Here is a 16,116-nt window from a genome sequence, read left to right as displayed (position 1 = left end):
AAGGCCACTTTCACCCTCCCCAGGCTCCAAGAAAGCCTCTGGAGTCTGGGGAGAGCAAAAAATGGGCCTATGAACCCACCGTGCCATTGCGTGCCAAAGCGGGGGGAGCGCAGGGGGGGGTCATGTACGCATGCGTGGGGGGGGCAGGGGGCATTGAATTATGGGTGTGGGCATGCGACCCCCCCTGCACTCTCCCTGCTTTTGGCATGTGACGGCAAAACGGTTAGTCATCACTGTCCTATGCCGTCCCTGTGTTTCATTCCCAGTGCTATGCTGTAGAGTTTGGGACCCTCAGCCCCTTTCTTGAATTGCTTTTGCTAAGAATCATAGGAAAAAAATATATAACTCTTTTCTGATTAAAAAGTGTTATTAAAAGGAATAAATCACATGAGTTGCAGGCTACTTCATAAGATATGCTTTCTCTTTCTGATTGTTTTGGCACCATAGATTAGCATGGTTCTCTTTCTACAATGTCTAAAATTGAATCTTAGAGATTCTATGGGAAGGAAAGAGACTTTGGAGATCTTCGTGTCCAACCATCAGTCCCAGGAAGAACTCAAGGCCCGCAGGCCAAATCCGGCCCGCGGGGTGCTTAAATCTGGCCCATGGGGCCACCCTGGAAATAGCAAAGGACCAGCCTGTGGTGCCTCTGGCAGCCAAAACAGGGTGTGTGGGGGGGTACATGTGCCCCCTGTGGCCCGTTTTCCACCTAGACGGCCTCCTGCAGCACTTTGCCTGTGTGTGGCACATGGGGGCCACACGCAGCTCCCATGTGCTCCATTTGGGCCAGAAAAGTGCTGCAAGAGGCCATCCAGGCTGAAAACGGGCCACATGCCCCCCCCCTGCACCCCATTTTGGCTGGCCGGGTGCTACAGGAGGCATCCGTCCCATCTCCCCATCACCACTGGCCCTTGGAGGAGAACTACAATGCTGATCCGGCCCTCGAAGAAATCCAGTTTGACACCCCTGCCTTATGCCATTCTGGACAAATGGCTGTCCACTCTTTGAAATCCTCCATTGATGGAGCACCATCAGCTCTAGGAGCCAAGCTATACCACTGCTTAATAGCTCTCATGATCATTGCTTTTGGTTTTGAGTTTGGCTCTCCCTTCGCAAAGCTTCTGTTCATTGGTCCTTGCCTTATTCTCAAAAAGCTTCTAATGCTCATTTTGAACCCCCTATCTTGTAATTTAGATCTACAACATTTAATCCCGCTTTAGGAATAACACAGAATAACAAGCCAATTCTTCTGAAGAGAACCTGGCATTGTGCAGTAGAATATGACAACTACGGATGCAGGTCTACTAGCTTCCCACAAAAATGAACTCCCTACTAAATTATTACCTTTTGAAAAATTAAAAGCTGATATCTTGCAAGTCATCTAGCTTGAAATGTTGTGTCAGATAACCCAAGTCTCATAAGATTTGAGGCAATTAGTTTTTAAGGGGGCTTGTAAAAGTTACTGACCCCCAGGGAGAGAAAGATGGACTAACGGAATAATAAAGCAGACTCGGAATGACTTATGGGGAATTTTGTTGTCTGCCAGAGATATAACTTTGAAAACAGGGTGTAGGTATAGTCCTCAGTTTGAGAGAAAGAGATCTCTAGTGGTTGCCAAGAATGCAACCATTGAATGCAAAACATTTTTACTAGTTTCTAAAGATTCTTTATAGTGCACGCAGCTAATTCTAAAATGGTAGTTGGAAAAATGCATTTGGAATATATGTATACATTAATATTATTCCAATTCATAGGTTTTGCAGCTGGGCCTTCAAATTTAAAACAGGCCCTGGGGTTAGCCTTGGATCAGATTAAGCCCAGTCAAACATTTATATATAATCATGACTGTTTAACAAAGGCTTTTCCTCAGTAAGGAAAAAAAAGACAGCCCCAAGTGTTTAATAAAGGAAATAGAAGAGGTTAAGAACCATCATGCTGGCCAGTAAAGGCATCTGGTGAATATTAGACGTGTCAGCAAGTCATAAAAAAGCCAGTTCATCAAGAACATTCCATTTATATATTGCTGACAAGAATAACAGCAAAAAGTGAAAATATGAGAAGAAGAATAGGGAGACAAGGGGAAAAACAAAATACAAAAAATAGTATATGTAGTTTTATCAAATAAAAAAAAACACACAAGGTAATTTAGAATAATGTTTTAATCTGGCTTCCACTGAATGATATGTCAGTACCAAAGAAACATGGGTGAATTGTGTTTTCTTGATGGATCAGTTCAACATCTTGTTAATCGTTCTCTTCCCCATGGGTAATAACGTAAACAAGATTCTTGTAATCAAGATAACCGGAGGGATCTGGAGGAAAAGCACTGAAGGTCTGCTTCACCTGAAGAAGATTTACAAAATAAAGGTTAGAAAGGACATATGGGGAGAGTTAATAATTGCAGTTTCCATCTAGACAAAACAAATCCTAACCAGGTTTCTAGTCCATAGGGACAAAGTTCATGGTTCACACTTGGAAGAATGAAGTGTTGACAGCAAAACTATTGGACAAGGATTTACTGCAGGTGGATGAAGGTGGAATTAGACAAATTGTCAAATGTGATTTTGCAAGAAAAAGCATGCCTGCCATTTTGATTTTTTCATCTTCTGCTTTGAATTGAAAAGGGTTAGTGACTATTCAAAGTTACGATGGACCCCCCTCCTCCCAAAAAAGGAACTTATAACTCGATTCTGGAGTTCTGACAGAGGCACACACACAACCCGCAGTCACATGACTGCATTTCAAGTGCATGTCAATCGACTACTTTTACAGTTGGTTGCAATGTTCTACATCCACCTGATACAATTTACAATGTATTTTGCTAGAAACTGGGATTTTTAGGCAGTTTCCAGCAAAAAAAAATATCCATATAATGCATTGACTTGCTTAACAATCATGGGGTTTTTCTCAGAGGTGGGATTCAGCCGGTTTGGATCGGTTCAGGTGAACCGTTTGTTAAGATTCTGCGCAGTTCGGCAAACCGGCAAATTCCACCACTGGCTGGTCCGCCCCTCACCGCCCCGCCCACCCTGCCTCTTACAACTACTTCTTTTCTCACCTCGTTTGCTTTGGCCGCTCGCTTGCCTTGCTCAAAGCAGCAGCTCACGGCTGCTAAATTTTGCTGTGCTGTGCAAAATGCTCTCCCGGCAGGCCACCAGCAAGAGAAGGGGCAGAGAGAAGCAGCCGCCAACCCGGAGAGCACGTGGAGTGTCTCCCCGAGTGCCCGAGGCATGCCCAGCACCAACAAGGACAGCAAGAAGATCAAGCAACATCTTGCAGCCCCAGCACTGCTTCTGGCCCTTGTTGGTGCTGGGCGTGCCATGGGCGCTTGGGGACATGCTCCAGGTATGCTCCCTTTCTTCCAAGACCCATACCCACCTGTGCCATCCCACCTTGTTGTGAGTGACGTTGAGTTGGCCACGCCCACTCAGTCACATGACCACCACCACCCAGCCACATTCACCCAACCAGTCACTAGGAAGAACTGTTTGTTAAATTACTTGAATCCCACCACTGGGTTTTCTTAATGATCACCGCAAAAAATATCATAAAATCAGGTTGGTCATGTGCTTTGACTTATGGCAGCAATGACTTATGATGGAAATTCTAAGCTTACAGTTGTAAGTCAAGGACTACCTATATTACTAATAATGATCACATAGAGGCAATAAATCTGGTTTTCATATGGACACTGGTTGCAATTGTGATGAAAATAGAATATTTTGATTGATGTGGACAATCCACTCAAACAAAATATGCTCTAATAATGGGACAAATTTCAAATCTGTACTATTAGGATGGGAAAAAACCTTATATGAATGTACAAAGTGATAACTTTTAGACTCTTGCACAGATATTAGCCACATAAGATGCTTGAATCTGCAGTATTCTTATATTAAATTTTAATAGTGGAAGTTAACATTTTTAAATGGTCCACTTTTTCAGTTTCAAATCTTGCAAAAGAAATTTGGAAATTTCATGAGATTTAAGCTAAGAAAAAACAAAATTTCATAAAACCCCACTTAAGACGGCACAAAATTGCAAGGGGCACATTTGTCAAAATTGTGTGAATTGTTGCTGTGATACATACATATACATGTATATATAAAAATAAATACCTTTTTAAAATAAATTTTATTAATTTTCTATTTATTACATTTCTTAGTGCTTAATAAGCATTGTGTTGTCTGGGTATTTAAGTTGCTTAACAATACAAATTCCCTTCTTTGGAAGTTTAATTATACAGTAGTTAGCTAGCTATAGAGATATGCCTGAAAAAAATGCCAGTTCCTCGTGTACAGTCTACATTTGGTCTCCCCTAGAGATTTGGAAATTATTATTTTCTAAAGAAATTATTAGTGCCATCATTCAGTGGGCCAATGTAAAAATTAGAGAAGAAAGATTGAAGTTCAAGGATGGAGAAACAAAAAGTGATCTTTGATATAGGATTTGATAGAGATCGATACATTTTTTGGTTTACTGATTTATACATCAATTTTTAAATCCAACCATGAGAACATTGAATGTCTTTTTGCTACTGACCTCATGTCTGTAATAGTACATCTGTGGTTAAGGGTTAAACTCAACAGATCTTAAAGTTGCCAAATTTGAAAAATACTGAATGGGAGTATGCATGAGAGATGGATTTTGATCCTTCCCTTCCCTTCCCTTCCCTTCCCTTCCCTTCCCTTCCCTTCCCTTCCCTTCCCTTCCTTTCCCCTCCCTCCCTTCCCCTCCCTTCCTTCCCTTTCCTTCCCTCCCCTCCCTTTCCCTCCCTTCCCTTCCCTCCCCTCCCTTCCCTTCCCTTCCCTCCCTTCCCTTCCCTTCCCTTCCCTTCCCTTCCCTTCCCTTCCCTTCCCTTCCCTTCCCTTCCCTTCCCTTCCCTTCCCTTCCCTTCCCTTCTCCACCGCCCAAGAAGCTTAAATATTTCTAGAAAATAAGGATTTCACAACATCATAGACCGGCACAGTCTTTTGTCCTCTAAACATGTTGGCCTTTTGTTCCCATGCTCCACATCCCTGCAAGGGCTGATCAGTTTATGGGATGTGTACATAAGCTACAGATCCCTACCCGAAACACTTTAAAGCTCTTTTAGCTATTAACCCCATATCAAGCAAAATAATGAGTGAGAGATGGATTTCCTTTCCTTCTTTCCTTTCCTTTCCTTTCCTTTCCTTTCCTTTCCTTTCCTTTCCTTTCCTTTCCTTTCCTTTCCTTTCCTTTCCTTTCCTTTCCTTTCCTTTCCTTCCCTTCCCTTCCCTTCCCTTCCCTTCCCTTCCCTTCCCTTCCCATGTATTCTGGAATCACCAAATTCTTGTGGAAATATTACGATTCTTGACATCACATTTTGACCACAAAATCCTTCCCAACACTTCCTGCCACGAAAATTATTCTTGCCAAATAGGGAGAAAAAATTATGTGGGATGCATGCAGTTTTCATGATGAAGTAAATCTTACCTCTTCCTCAGTGAACCGGTCTGCCTGCGTCATGAGCACTTCTTTCATACTGTATCAAAATAAAATACATAAAATAAATAAAACAAAACAAAAACAAAAAAATAAAATAAAATAGGTAAAGTAAAGAAAAATAAAATAAAAGACAGCCAGGTGACTGGCCAAGTTGCTTTATTAATGCAATGCTGTCTCTGATACTAAAAGGAAATTGATAGCGGTAAATAGTACAAGTACTGTAGTTCTCAGCTTATGACCACAATTGAACTCAAAATTTATGTTGTTAAGCGAAACATTTGGTATGTGAATTTTGTCCCATTTTATGACCTTTCTTGCCACATTTGTCAAGCAAATCACCGTAGTGGTTAAATTAGTAACATTGTTGTTACTACCGTATTTTTTGGAGTATAAAATGCACCTTTTTCCCCCCTAAAAGGGGGTGAAAATTTAGGTGCATCTTATACACTGAATGTAGCCCCGCCTACCCACTGCCCCCCACCCTTTGGCTTCTGCCTCGCAGCAGTTACCTTCTTGCAAGCAAACAGCAAGAAAAAACAGATCCTTTCAGCTTCAGCACAGCCTAATTAGCACAAGTTGTTTGGATCGGCCTCCTGACTCTCAGCTGATTTGCTCTCAGCTGTTTTGCGCAGGGCTCTGCTGCTTGCTGCATTGAACTAGAATAATATCTAGTTTGTTGCTTCCTTATGGCGTTATGGCCCCACTCTCCACCCTTTCCCTTCTTTACATCTCTATACGCAAATAAATATATCAGTCAGGTGAATACATTGAAGTGTATTGAGTCCATGAAACTCTCAATTTCCATAGTCCATTTATTAATCTTTGAGGTGCCACCAGATTCTCTGACATTTTTGTTTCATTTTCCCCCTCACAAAGTTTGTGCCTCTTTTAGTCACTAAAATGTCACTATTTATGCTTTACATAAATGCCTTTTGTGATCATATTATAAGCAGCTGCATCCTCTTCGCTGATGACGTAAAACTATTCAACACCACTGACAATACTGCTGCCCTACAAAGCGACCTTGACTATGTATCTGAATGGTTGAACAACTGGCAACTCCAAATCTCAACAAACAAATGCTCTATCTTACACATTGGCAACAAAAATCAGAACACCAAATACAAGCTGGGTGGATACGAACTCGTAGATGACCCTCACTCTGTCAAGGACCTAGGAGTACTCATCTCAGAGCCCCAGAGCTCATTGTAACAGCATTGCCAAAAAGGCATTAAGAGTTGTTAACCTAATATTGCGAAGCTTCTTCTCCAGGAATATTGTACTGCAAACGAGGGCATATAAAACCTTTGCCTGACCAATTCTCGAATACAGCTTGTCTCCCTGGAATCCACACTGTATATCGGACATTAATACAATTGAGCGAGTCCAGAGGTACTTCACAAGAAGAGTACTCCACTCCTCTGCTCACAACAAAATACCTTATGCCACCAGGCTCAAAATTTTGGGATTGGAAAACCTAGAACTACACCGCCTACGGTCTGACCTAAGTGTAGTACACAAAATTGTCTGCTACAACGTCCTATCTGTCAACGACTACTTCACCTTCAACCGCACTAATACACAGGCAAACAATAGATACAAACTCAAGGTAAACTGCTCCAAACTCGATTGCAGAAAATACGACTTCAGCAACAGAGTGGTCAACATCTGGAATGCTCTACCCAACTCCATTGTTACATCCTCTAATCCCCATAGCTTCAATCTTAAACTATCCACTGTGGACCTCACTCCATTCCTAAGAGGTCCGTAAAGGAGGCGTGCATAAGCGCACCATCATGCCTACCGTCCCTGTCCTACTATCCCCATTTATCTGTATTCATTTCCTTCGTTCATGTCCATGTTTATACTTACACCTGTTATCTAGTAGTGTTCTGCTCCAGCTACGGACCCAAAGAACGCAGCACACACAAAGTATGTACAAACCTTAGTTTACTAAATTAAATCAGTCTTTTTCAAACAAAGGCTGTTAATTAACTTTCTTAACAGCCTACAAGAATCCAAAGAAGAAATAACCGTAATCTTACAAGGATTGGCAGAAAGCCCAGAAGCAATTTGCAGGACACTGATAAAAGAACTAAGATCCAGACACGAAGGAGAATGAACTAAGTTGTTCCCTGCAAATTGCCTCAGTCGTTATCCATCCTTAAATAAGCTAAGGGAGTGGCCAATTAGCCCCAAGCATTACTCTCGAGGAGACCTCCTCCTGAGGAGCCACTCCTGCCTTTTCGCAGCTCTGCGCGCTTGTGCATCGAGAAGAGGCTCCTCCTCTTCTTCCTCTTCACCCATGGAAGCTTCTGGAGATTCTGAAGGCCTCTGGCACCACATCTTCTCCAGCCTCCTCATTGTCCAACTCGAGTGCCAGCTGCACAGGCTGCTGGCGCACTCCACACCAGCCTCCTCGCTGTCGGAATCAGCTACTAGCTGCACAGGCCACTGATGGGCCACAACACTTACATGTTCGACAAATTAAATATAAATAAATAAATAAACAAACAAACAAACAAACAAACAAACAAACAAACAAACAAATAAGCAAGCAAGCAAGCAAGCAAGCAAGCAAGCAGTATTTGGGGGATGGGGGACTTCTGAGGAAAGAGGTAGGTGGGGTGGGAAAGGGCAAGGCAAGGATGAATAAATACAGTTCAGATATAATCCTAAACATTTCACATCTTGACATATAAAGAGGTCTGGAGAAAAAAAAAATCCCTGCACATTTTCCATTATTTATTTTATAGAGAAACAAAGATGCAGATTTTTCCAAACATAGAACTTTCTGCAGTTGTTGTTTTCCATAATATTTGTTTCCCCAGGGGTATGAAAAGAAAAGATGTCCAACAAGAACAAGATCACAGATCTTCATAAGATTTTCATAAACAAGTGCCCGCCCAATGTCCTTGATGTGGCATACCAGACGACAGGATCTGCAATCCCAGCCTCATCCAGTTCCAGTATTAAAACAAGATTGGTAAACCTTACAGGGCTACTTAAACAGAAATGGAAACAAATGTGTTTTATTAATTGGGATGCTGCTTCAAGAAGGATTTCATGGGACCAATGACATGGTATTTCATGACTGGATATGTGCCCAGACAGACTCCAAAGCATTTAGGGTTCCATCAGAGGCCTCCTGAATTCTTAAGGCCTAAATAGATGATATAATATAAATCAGACTGCCTAACACTGAAGCAAATCTGGATTGGAGCACAACATTCTGCCAATCTTCAGAAATAAACCTCCCATTCTTCATGTCCCAAAGGTGCTTTTTCAAAAGATAATGGCCTTTGTTTTTCCTCGAAGGCATTTCACTTCTCATCCAAGAAGCTTCTTCAGTTCTTGGACAAGAAGCAGAATAACAATGTTGGAAGGGATCTTGGAGGTCTTCTTGTCCAATCCCTTGTTCAGGCAGGAAACACTATATCTGTGATGGCGAACCTATGGCACATGTGCCACAGGTGGCACACAGAGCAATATCGGTGGGCACACGAGCTCGGCTCCAGCAAGCATGCATGTGCTGCCCAGCTGATTTTCGGGCGTTCTGGGCCCACCGGAAGTCAGGAAACAGGCTGTTTCTGGCCTCCGGGTGGGGGGAGGCCCATTTTTCGCTCTCCCCAGGCTCCTAGAAAGGCTCTGGAGCCTGGGGAGAGTGAAAAATGGGCCTTCCAGTGGGACCAGAAATCGGTAAACAGGACATTTCTGGCCTCCAGAGGATCTCCTTGGGAGTGGGGAAGGCCGTTTTCACCCTCCTCAGACTCCTAAAAAGGCTCTGGAGCCTGGGGAGAGCAAAACACAGGCCTACTGGGCCCACCGTGCCATTGTGTGCCAAAAGCTAGGGGAATACATGGGGGTTACTCACACGTGTGTGGGGCGAATAGAATTATGGGTGTGGGCACACACGTGCGCAACCCCCCCCCACTCCCCCTGCTTTTGGCACGCGATGGCAAAAAGGTTAGCCATCATTGCCCTATATCATTTCAGACAAATGGCTGTCCAATTACTTCTTAAAAACTTCCAGAATTGGAACATCCACAACTTCTGGAGGTAAATCGTTCCACCGATTAATTTTTCTGTCAGGAAATTTCTTCTTAGTTCTAGGTTGCTTCTCTCCTTCATTAGTTTCCATCCATTGCTTCGTGTCCTGCTTTGGAGAATAGGTTGGCTCTCTCTTCTTTATGGCAACTTAGATATTGGAACATTGCTTTCATGTCACCCTAGTTTTTTCTTTTCATTAAATTAGACATACCCAATTCCAGCAACCATTCTTTAGCGAAATGTCTTCAAGGAAAAACAAAGTCCAGTTGCCTTTGAAAAAAGCACCTTTGGGACAACCATGACCTGGATGACTGAGAATCTCTATAAACACTCCCATTCTTCAAAAGAGCATCAAAAAGTAGTTTGCTACAAGATGGTTCATACCTCTCACCATTCCAAGAATCAAACAGGGTTTGTTGGTCAAATAAATCCAAACTTACTTTTGAATATTAATTCATTTTTTGTTAATTGTTTTTACAAATGAGGGCATCAACCAAATGTTATAAAATTAAAAAAAACCTCCTATTTCTATGCCAGCCAGTCATATATAAATTGGAGAAATATTCTTTCCCATGGTATACTATACATAATCCTCATGATCAAACTGGAGCCTATTCATTACGGTTATAAGTTGTGACAGTCATAAGCCAGGGGTGAAATGCTCCCGCTTTGGACAGGATCGCCTGATCCGGTAGCGATGGCGGCGGGTGGTTCGGAGAACCAGTAGCAAAAATCCCTGCCGCTCCCCCATGCCCAGCTGAGGCGCGCGATCATCAGAGGCTTTTTTTTTTACTTTTAAAAGCATTTTTTCTTAGGCCGAAAAAATGCTTTTAAAAGGCTCTGACGATCTTTCCGTTGTGTCGCTCCTAACATTTTCTTCTCTTTTTATTTTTTTATAAAATTTATAAACTTTATTAAAACACAAATAAAACATTTACACAACATACGACATAAGGATAAATTATTCTTTTAAAGCATTGTTTCATAGTGGTTTTCCAACTAATACTGTTGTATTTCTTCCCCTTTTTCTTAGCCTAATAATTTTTTTTCGTTTTCCCCTCCCTCTCATTTTCTTCGCTTTATATGCTATATTAGTTCCCCTGTTATTTTTTATCCATTGAAATCAGTACAGAGAAGGGTGTGGGAAATCCCCAGTTTGTACAATAACTCTTGGGATTATAATTTAATTCATTCTTTTTATTGTCTGAGTGAAAAGTACCAATTAATTGGTTTTTTTAAAACAACAACAACAATTTGTTTGATGGTTCCCCTGTTATGGGTGAGCTCCAGGGCCTTTGCCCCATCCTAAAACAATAACTGTCTTAGACAGTTGCTGACCTTGTTTAACAAGACAGAAAACTCCCATAAAATAAATTGGCAGAAAATGTTGCAACTATTCCAGTTAAGGATTAAGAAACTGGTCCTGGGTAGGAAGAATTCCCACTGCTAGAAATTACTACCCTCTGCATTGATTTCCTGTTAGATAGAAAACTGAGCATCCCTTTAGCTAATTAGATAAGGCAGGAAGCAAGATAAAGGAGAATCCCCCCCCTCAAATTGCAGAGGAGAAGCCTCAGATATTCCAGGCCCTAGAAATAGGCAGGTTGATGGCTAAATTTTGAGTGCAATTAATATCACTCCAAGAATTGGTTGGATTCAGATATGTGGGACTCTTCTTACGGCAACTGAATTATTATTATTCGAGAAAAGCAGAAAACAATAATTGCAGTTTTGTACCTGCTGATGTTCAAGTATGGCTTTGTGCCTGATTTTTGGGCTCATAAGTATGAATGCCCTAGGAGGATGGTGCATGCATATATGCATGTATGTGTGGGCGTGTGGTGTGTGCATATATATAATCTGTTTCAAATCTTCCAAGTGAGTCATAGCTTCCCAAGCAAGAAGTAAAAATACCTCCAGTGGAAAAAACGGAATGCTCCCCAAAAGGAGGTTAATAAGACAAACGTTCCTGTTAAAAGGTCAAGCATGGCCAAGTTTTTGCTATTGCCATTTCTCGCTCCTTTAAACAAATTTAATATGGGAGAATGCTATTAATTAATAGCAACCCTCTCATGAACAGGACAAATTCTCCAAGAGATGAATGAGAGGCTCTAATAAATAAATAACAATTAGATTTCAATGTCTAAATCAGGGGTATCAAACTCGATTTCGTTGAGGGCCGTATCAGGGTTGTGTTTGACCTTGGAGGGGCAGGGGGGCATAGGTAGGGGGGCATGGCCAGCTCAATGTCACTTGTGCTGGGGGTGCCTGGGGTGGCCCGAGAGCTCTGCCAGCGAAAACGGGCTCCTGAGCTCCGTATTCAGCTGCGACGGTCTCCTGCAACCCTCTGCCAGCAAAAATAGAGCATGGGGGGGCCTCGCTCCATTTTTGCTGCCAGAGGCACCATGGGCTGGTCCTTTGCTGTTTCCAGGGCAGCCCCGCGGAGCAGATCTAAACACCCCATGGGCTGGATCTGGCCCCTGGGTCTTGACTTTGATACCCCTGGTCTAAATGATGGGGGTATATAAATGGTGATGAATGTCAAAATATAGTCATGGAATAGATTTGGAAGGATCAATGTTACCCTTAGGTCTAACAAGTAACATGAGATTTTCATGTGGTGATGAATGAGAGTTGGAAGGGACCTTTTAGGTCATCTAGTCCAACCCCCTGCCCTAGTAGGAGACCCTACACCATTTCTGACAGATGGCAGTCCAGTCTCTTGAAAGCTTCCAGTGGTGAAGCTCCCACAACTTCTGAAGGCAACTTCTGTTCCATTGATTGATTTTCCTCTAGCTTTTAGTTAGCTGAATCACCTTTGGAAAGCCAGGATTCTGTAATAATCTGAATGCACTGAGCATTGAATAATCTTTGAGTTCTCCTCTGCTTTAAGCTCTATATTTAGCATTTTCATGTGGATCTTAATCTCAATGCACTAAAAATTTTCAGTGGCCTCATAGAAATTGAACTAAAAGCTGATTTGTTTTCTGTGCTGATGGATTTGATCTGTTGAAGATCTCATTGAAACAAGGCAAGATATTACAGACAAAATGCAGACAACAGAAACAACAATGGGAAGGAAAGGGATTTTTTGTAAAGAAAATGAAAAAGCAAAACTCTACTTACTAATCTGCTTTTATGTAACCTTTTCCTTCTCGATCAAAAACTCTGAAAGCATTCAAAATGATTTCTTCTGGATCAGTGCCTCAAAAAAAAAAAAAAAGAACAATCAGATTCTTTATACTCTGAACACTTTTTCTGCACAGGCATTAAGGGCAGACATATTGAATGTTCAATGTTTGATTATTATTTTTTACCATTTGATTGATTCCTATATCTTTGAGGTCTGGCAACTGAAAGCATGAATAAATTCCACTGAACAATGCCATCTAAGGTAATTCACCCAGTTCTGCCAAGACAGTTGTACATGGGTACTTGTTCTGCATTTTTCAATCTTTTGGGATGTATCTAAAAGAGAACAGCTCCAATTTTCTGCAGTGGTGTTACTACTCAAGCATGAGACGCCACATTCTGCCACTCTCGTATGTTGAGTTAATTTTGAAAGCATCTTCTTGTCACTCTGCACCATAGAGATTATTTTAATTTACTGCACCTGTGTATGGTTTGCCAATTGCACAGTGGCAGATAGGACAGCGCTCCAGAGAGTTAACATCATTGCCCAGAGGATCATTGGTTGCCGTCTCCCCTCTTTGGAAGACCTTTATAGCTCCCGCTGCCTTAAGAAAGATCAAAACTTTCTTAAAAGGGCCTGGTGGCTCAGCAGACTGAAAGCATTGTGATTAACATCAAGCAATCTGCAATTACTGTAAGTTCGAATCTCACCAGGCTCAAGGTTGACTCAGCCTTCCATCCTTTCTAAGGTAGGTAAATTGAGGACCCAGTTTGTGGGGGCAATAAGCTGACTTTGTATAAATATACAAAAGGATGAAGGCTATTGCTTAACGCATTGTAAGCCGCCCTGAGTCTCCGGAGAAGGGCGGCATATAAATCAAATTAAAAAAATAAAACACATTCTTAAAGTTCCATCTCATCCTGGGCACCCCTTTTTTTGAACTATTACCATCTGGCAGACGGTACAGGACAATAAAAACAAGAACAAATAGGCTGAAAAATAGCTTCTATCCCAGAGCAGTAACTATATTAAACTCTACTACCCATGTTTCCCTAAAAATAAGACCCTGTCTTATATTTTTTTGAACCCTGAAATAAGTGCTTGGCCTTATTTTTGGGGAGGTCTTATTATTTGGTGCGTGTGGAGCAAGATGGGGCTCCTCTTGCTGTCTTACCTGATTTCCAGCTCTGTCTTCCTAACCCTAACCAGAGAAAATGGCGGGGACCAGCTGCATATGTGTTTAAATATTTTTGGGGAGGGCTTATTTTCGGGAGAGGGCTTATTTTCAGGGGAGGGTTTATTTTTTGGGGAAGGTCTTATTTTTAGGGGAGGGCTTATTATCAGGGTTTTCAATTCAATTGTATAGAATGTGAAGGATGTGTGTTTTTGTTTTATTTTTTATGTATAATGTACACTGAAGATGGCATTTAATTTCATTGTACAAGGTGTAATGACACTAAAGTAAACTAAAGTAAACTAAACTAAACTCCAGTAACTGAACGAGCCCACCCCCCCACCCCCCCCACCCCGTATTTTATCAATTTTTATACTTTCTCATGAACATTAGAATCTCCTGTTTACCCAAAGTAAGGATCATCTCTGTTGTATAATGTCAACAACTAACTAGGGAACCAAGATTCCAAGCTATTGTTCTAGTTCCGCTTCTACAAATGTCTTAGAAATAGATGTTACCAGCATTTTTGGATATGATGCATGCAAGCAGCATTTGACAGATAATACCCCATCCAATGGTGGGATTCAAGTAATTTAACAACCGGTTCTCTGCCCTAATGATTTCTTGCAACTACCAGTTTGCCAAACTGCTCAGAAAGTTGACAGCCGGTTCCCCCGAAGGGCTGCGAACTGGCTGAATCCCACCACTGACCCCATTCCTTGCATGAGATGAGCAAAGAGCAGATAGGTGAATGAATGAATAAATAAAACTACTTGACTGTAACTGTTTTTAATCTCTAGAAAGTGTTCCAGACCAGGAAAGAAAGGTGGTATTGACTAGATAAAAGTTAAAGTTGATTTCATTGAAATGAATTAAACATACTTCCCATTATTATTCCATATGTATTTAATGTTTATCTTCTTTAAAAAAAAATTTCAGAATAAATATTTGTGAAAGCAAAACAGACTATCCTTTGGAAGAGTGATAATAGCTGCAAAATAACAGCTGCAGAATAACTCTATGGGTTCAAGGACAGAGGGACTAGTTCCAAAAACTGGTTGCCGATATCAGTGCCCGTTGGATTAATGCCTTGAAAAAATATAACACGCTGTTTCCTCCGATAGTCTCCTTTTAATCTCTATAGCACGTTCCTTGGAAAGAAATACACAAAAATTAATTTATTTGATGTTCCTGGTTCTCGGCTTCAAGGTGAAAAGGTCACTTATGCTTTCACAGCTGCAGAAAAATGACATTCACCCTATCGGGCAGCAAAAATCTGGATAACCATTAGGGGACAGCAAAGAGAGCATAAAATCGATGCAAACCGGTAATAAAGATAAGTAGAACCCACCCCTGGTGGAGACAATAACTTGGTCCATAACACAAATAAGACCAAGGAGCTTATAGTGGACTGTAGAAGGAATAGATCAGACATCCAGCCCTTGCTCATCAATGGAGACCGAATGGAGCAAGTGGCCAGTTTTAAATTTCTGGACTCACATTGCAGCACTGGTCAAAAGGGCCCAGCAGAGATTATACTACCTGAGACGTCGCAGGAAACAACAACTGAATGAAAAACTGCAGGTGGCCTTCTACCGCTGCACCATAGAGAGTATTTTAACTTACTGCACCTGTGTATGGTTTGCCAATTGAACAGTGGCAGATAGGACAGCACTCCAGAGAGTCAACGTCATTACCCAGAGGATCATTGGTTGCCCTCTCCCCTCTTTGGAAAAGCTTTATAGCTCCTGCTGCCTTAAGAAAGTTCAAAACATTCTTAAAGATCCATCTCATCCTGGGCACCCCCCTTTTTTTTTAACTATTACCATCTGGCAGACGGTACAGGACAATAAAAACAAGGCAATATCAGGTTTTCAATTTCAATTATATAGAATGTAAAGGATGTATGTTTGTGTTTTTATTTTTATAGTTATAATGTACACTGAAGACGGCATTTAATTTCATTGTACCATGTGCAATGACAATAAACTAAACTAAACTAAACTAAACTAAACTAACCCCCAAGTTGTAGACAGGATTCTTCTGGGGCAGTGCCACCCCATTTTCTTTCTTTTTCGTAGGTTTTATGTGTATGTCTCTTTAGCCAGGTTCTACCTATGTAAACCAAGATATTATGCAGCCCTAGTTCAGTGAAATGGGCAGCAAAGGGTCTGCTGGCTGCCAGAAAAAGAAAAAAAAAGCCCAGAAACTAGTGAATTGTGATTTCACTGAACTAGGGCTGCATAATATCTTGGTTTACGTAGGTAGAACCTGTCGAAACGTCGCCAAG

The 16,116-nt window shown here is 41.5% G+C and overlaps 1 protein-coding gene across 1 annotated transcript in view; it reads right to left on the bottom strand.

The window, feature by feature from the left end:
• Nucleotides 1–2,153: 2,153 nt before the first annotated feature.
• MYL10 (myosin light chain 10) overlaps nt 2,154–16,116 on the bottom strand; it is a 53,477-nt gene continuing 39,514 nt past the window's right edge. The window contains exons 5-7 of the mRNA XM_070945791.1: nt 12,646–12,724; nt 5,458–5,506; nt 2,154–2,343 (exon numbers count right to left, since the gene is read on the bottom strand). Of these exons, the coding sequence (XP_070801892.1) occupies nt 2,245–2,343; nt 5,458–5,506; nt 12,646–12,724 (227 nt within the window). The 3' untranslated portion in view covers nt 2,154–2,244. The remainder of the gene's footprint in view (nt 2,344–5,457; nt 5,507–12,645; nt 12,725–16,116) is intronic.

The sequence above is a fragment of the Pituophis catenifer genome, unplaced genomic scaffold, assembly GCF_029215685.1.
Source record: "Pituophis catenifer annectens isolate HBS135680 unplaced genomic scaffold, rPitCat1.0.hap2 SCAF_1, whole genome shotgun sequence".
NCBI lineage: Eukaryota > Metazoa > Chordata > Lepidosauria > Squamata > Colubridae > Pituophis > Pituophis catenifer.
Note: the sequence above shows the minus strand (reverse complement) of the source record. Positions and strands in the feature narration are given on the sequence as shown.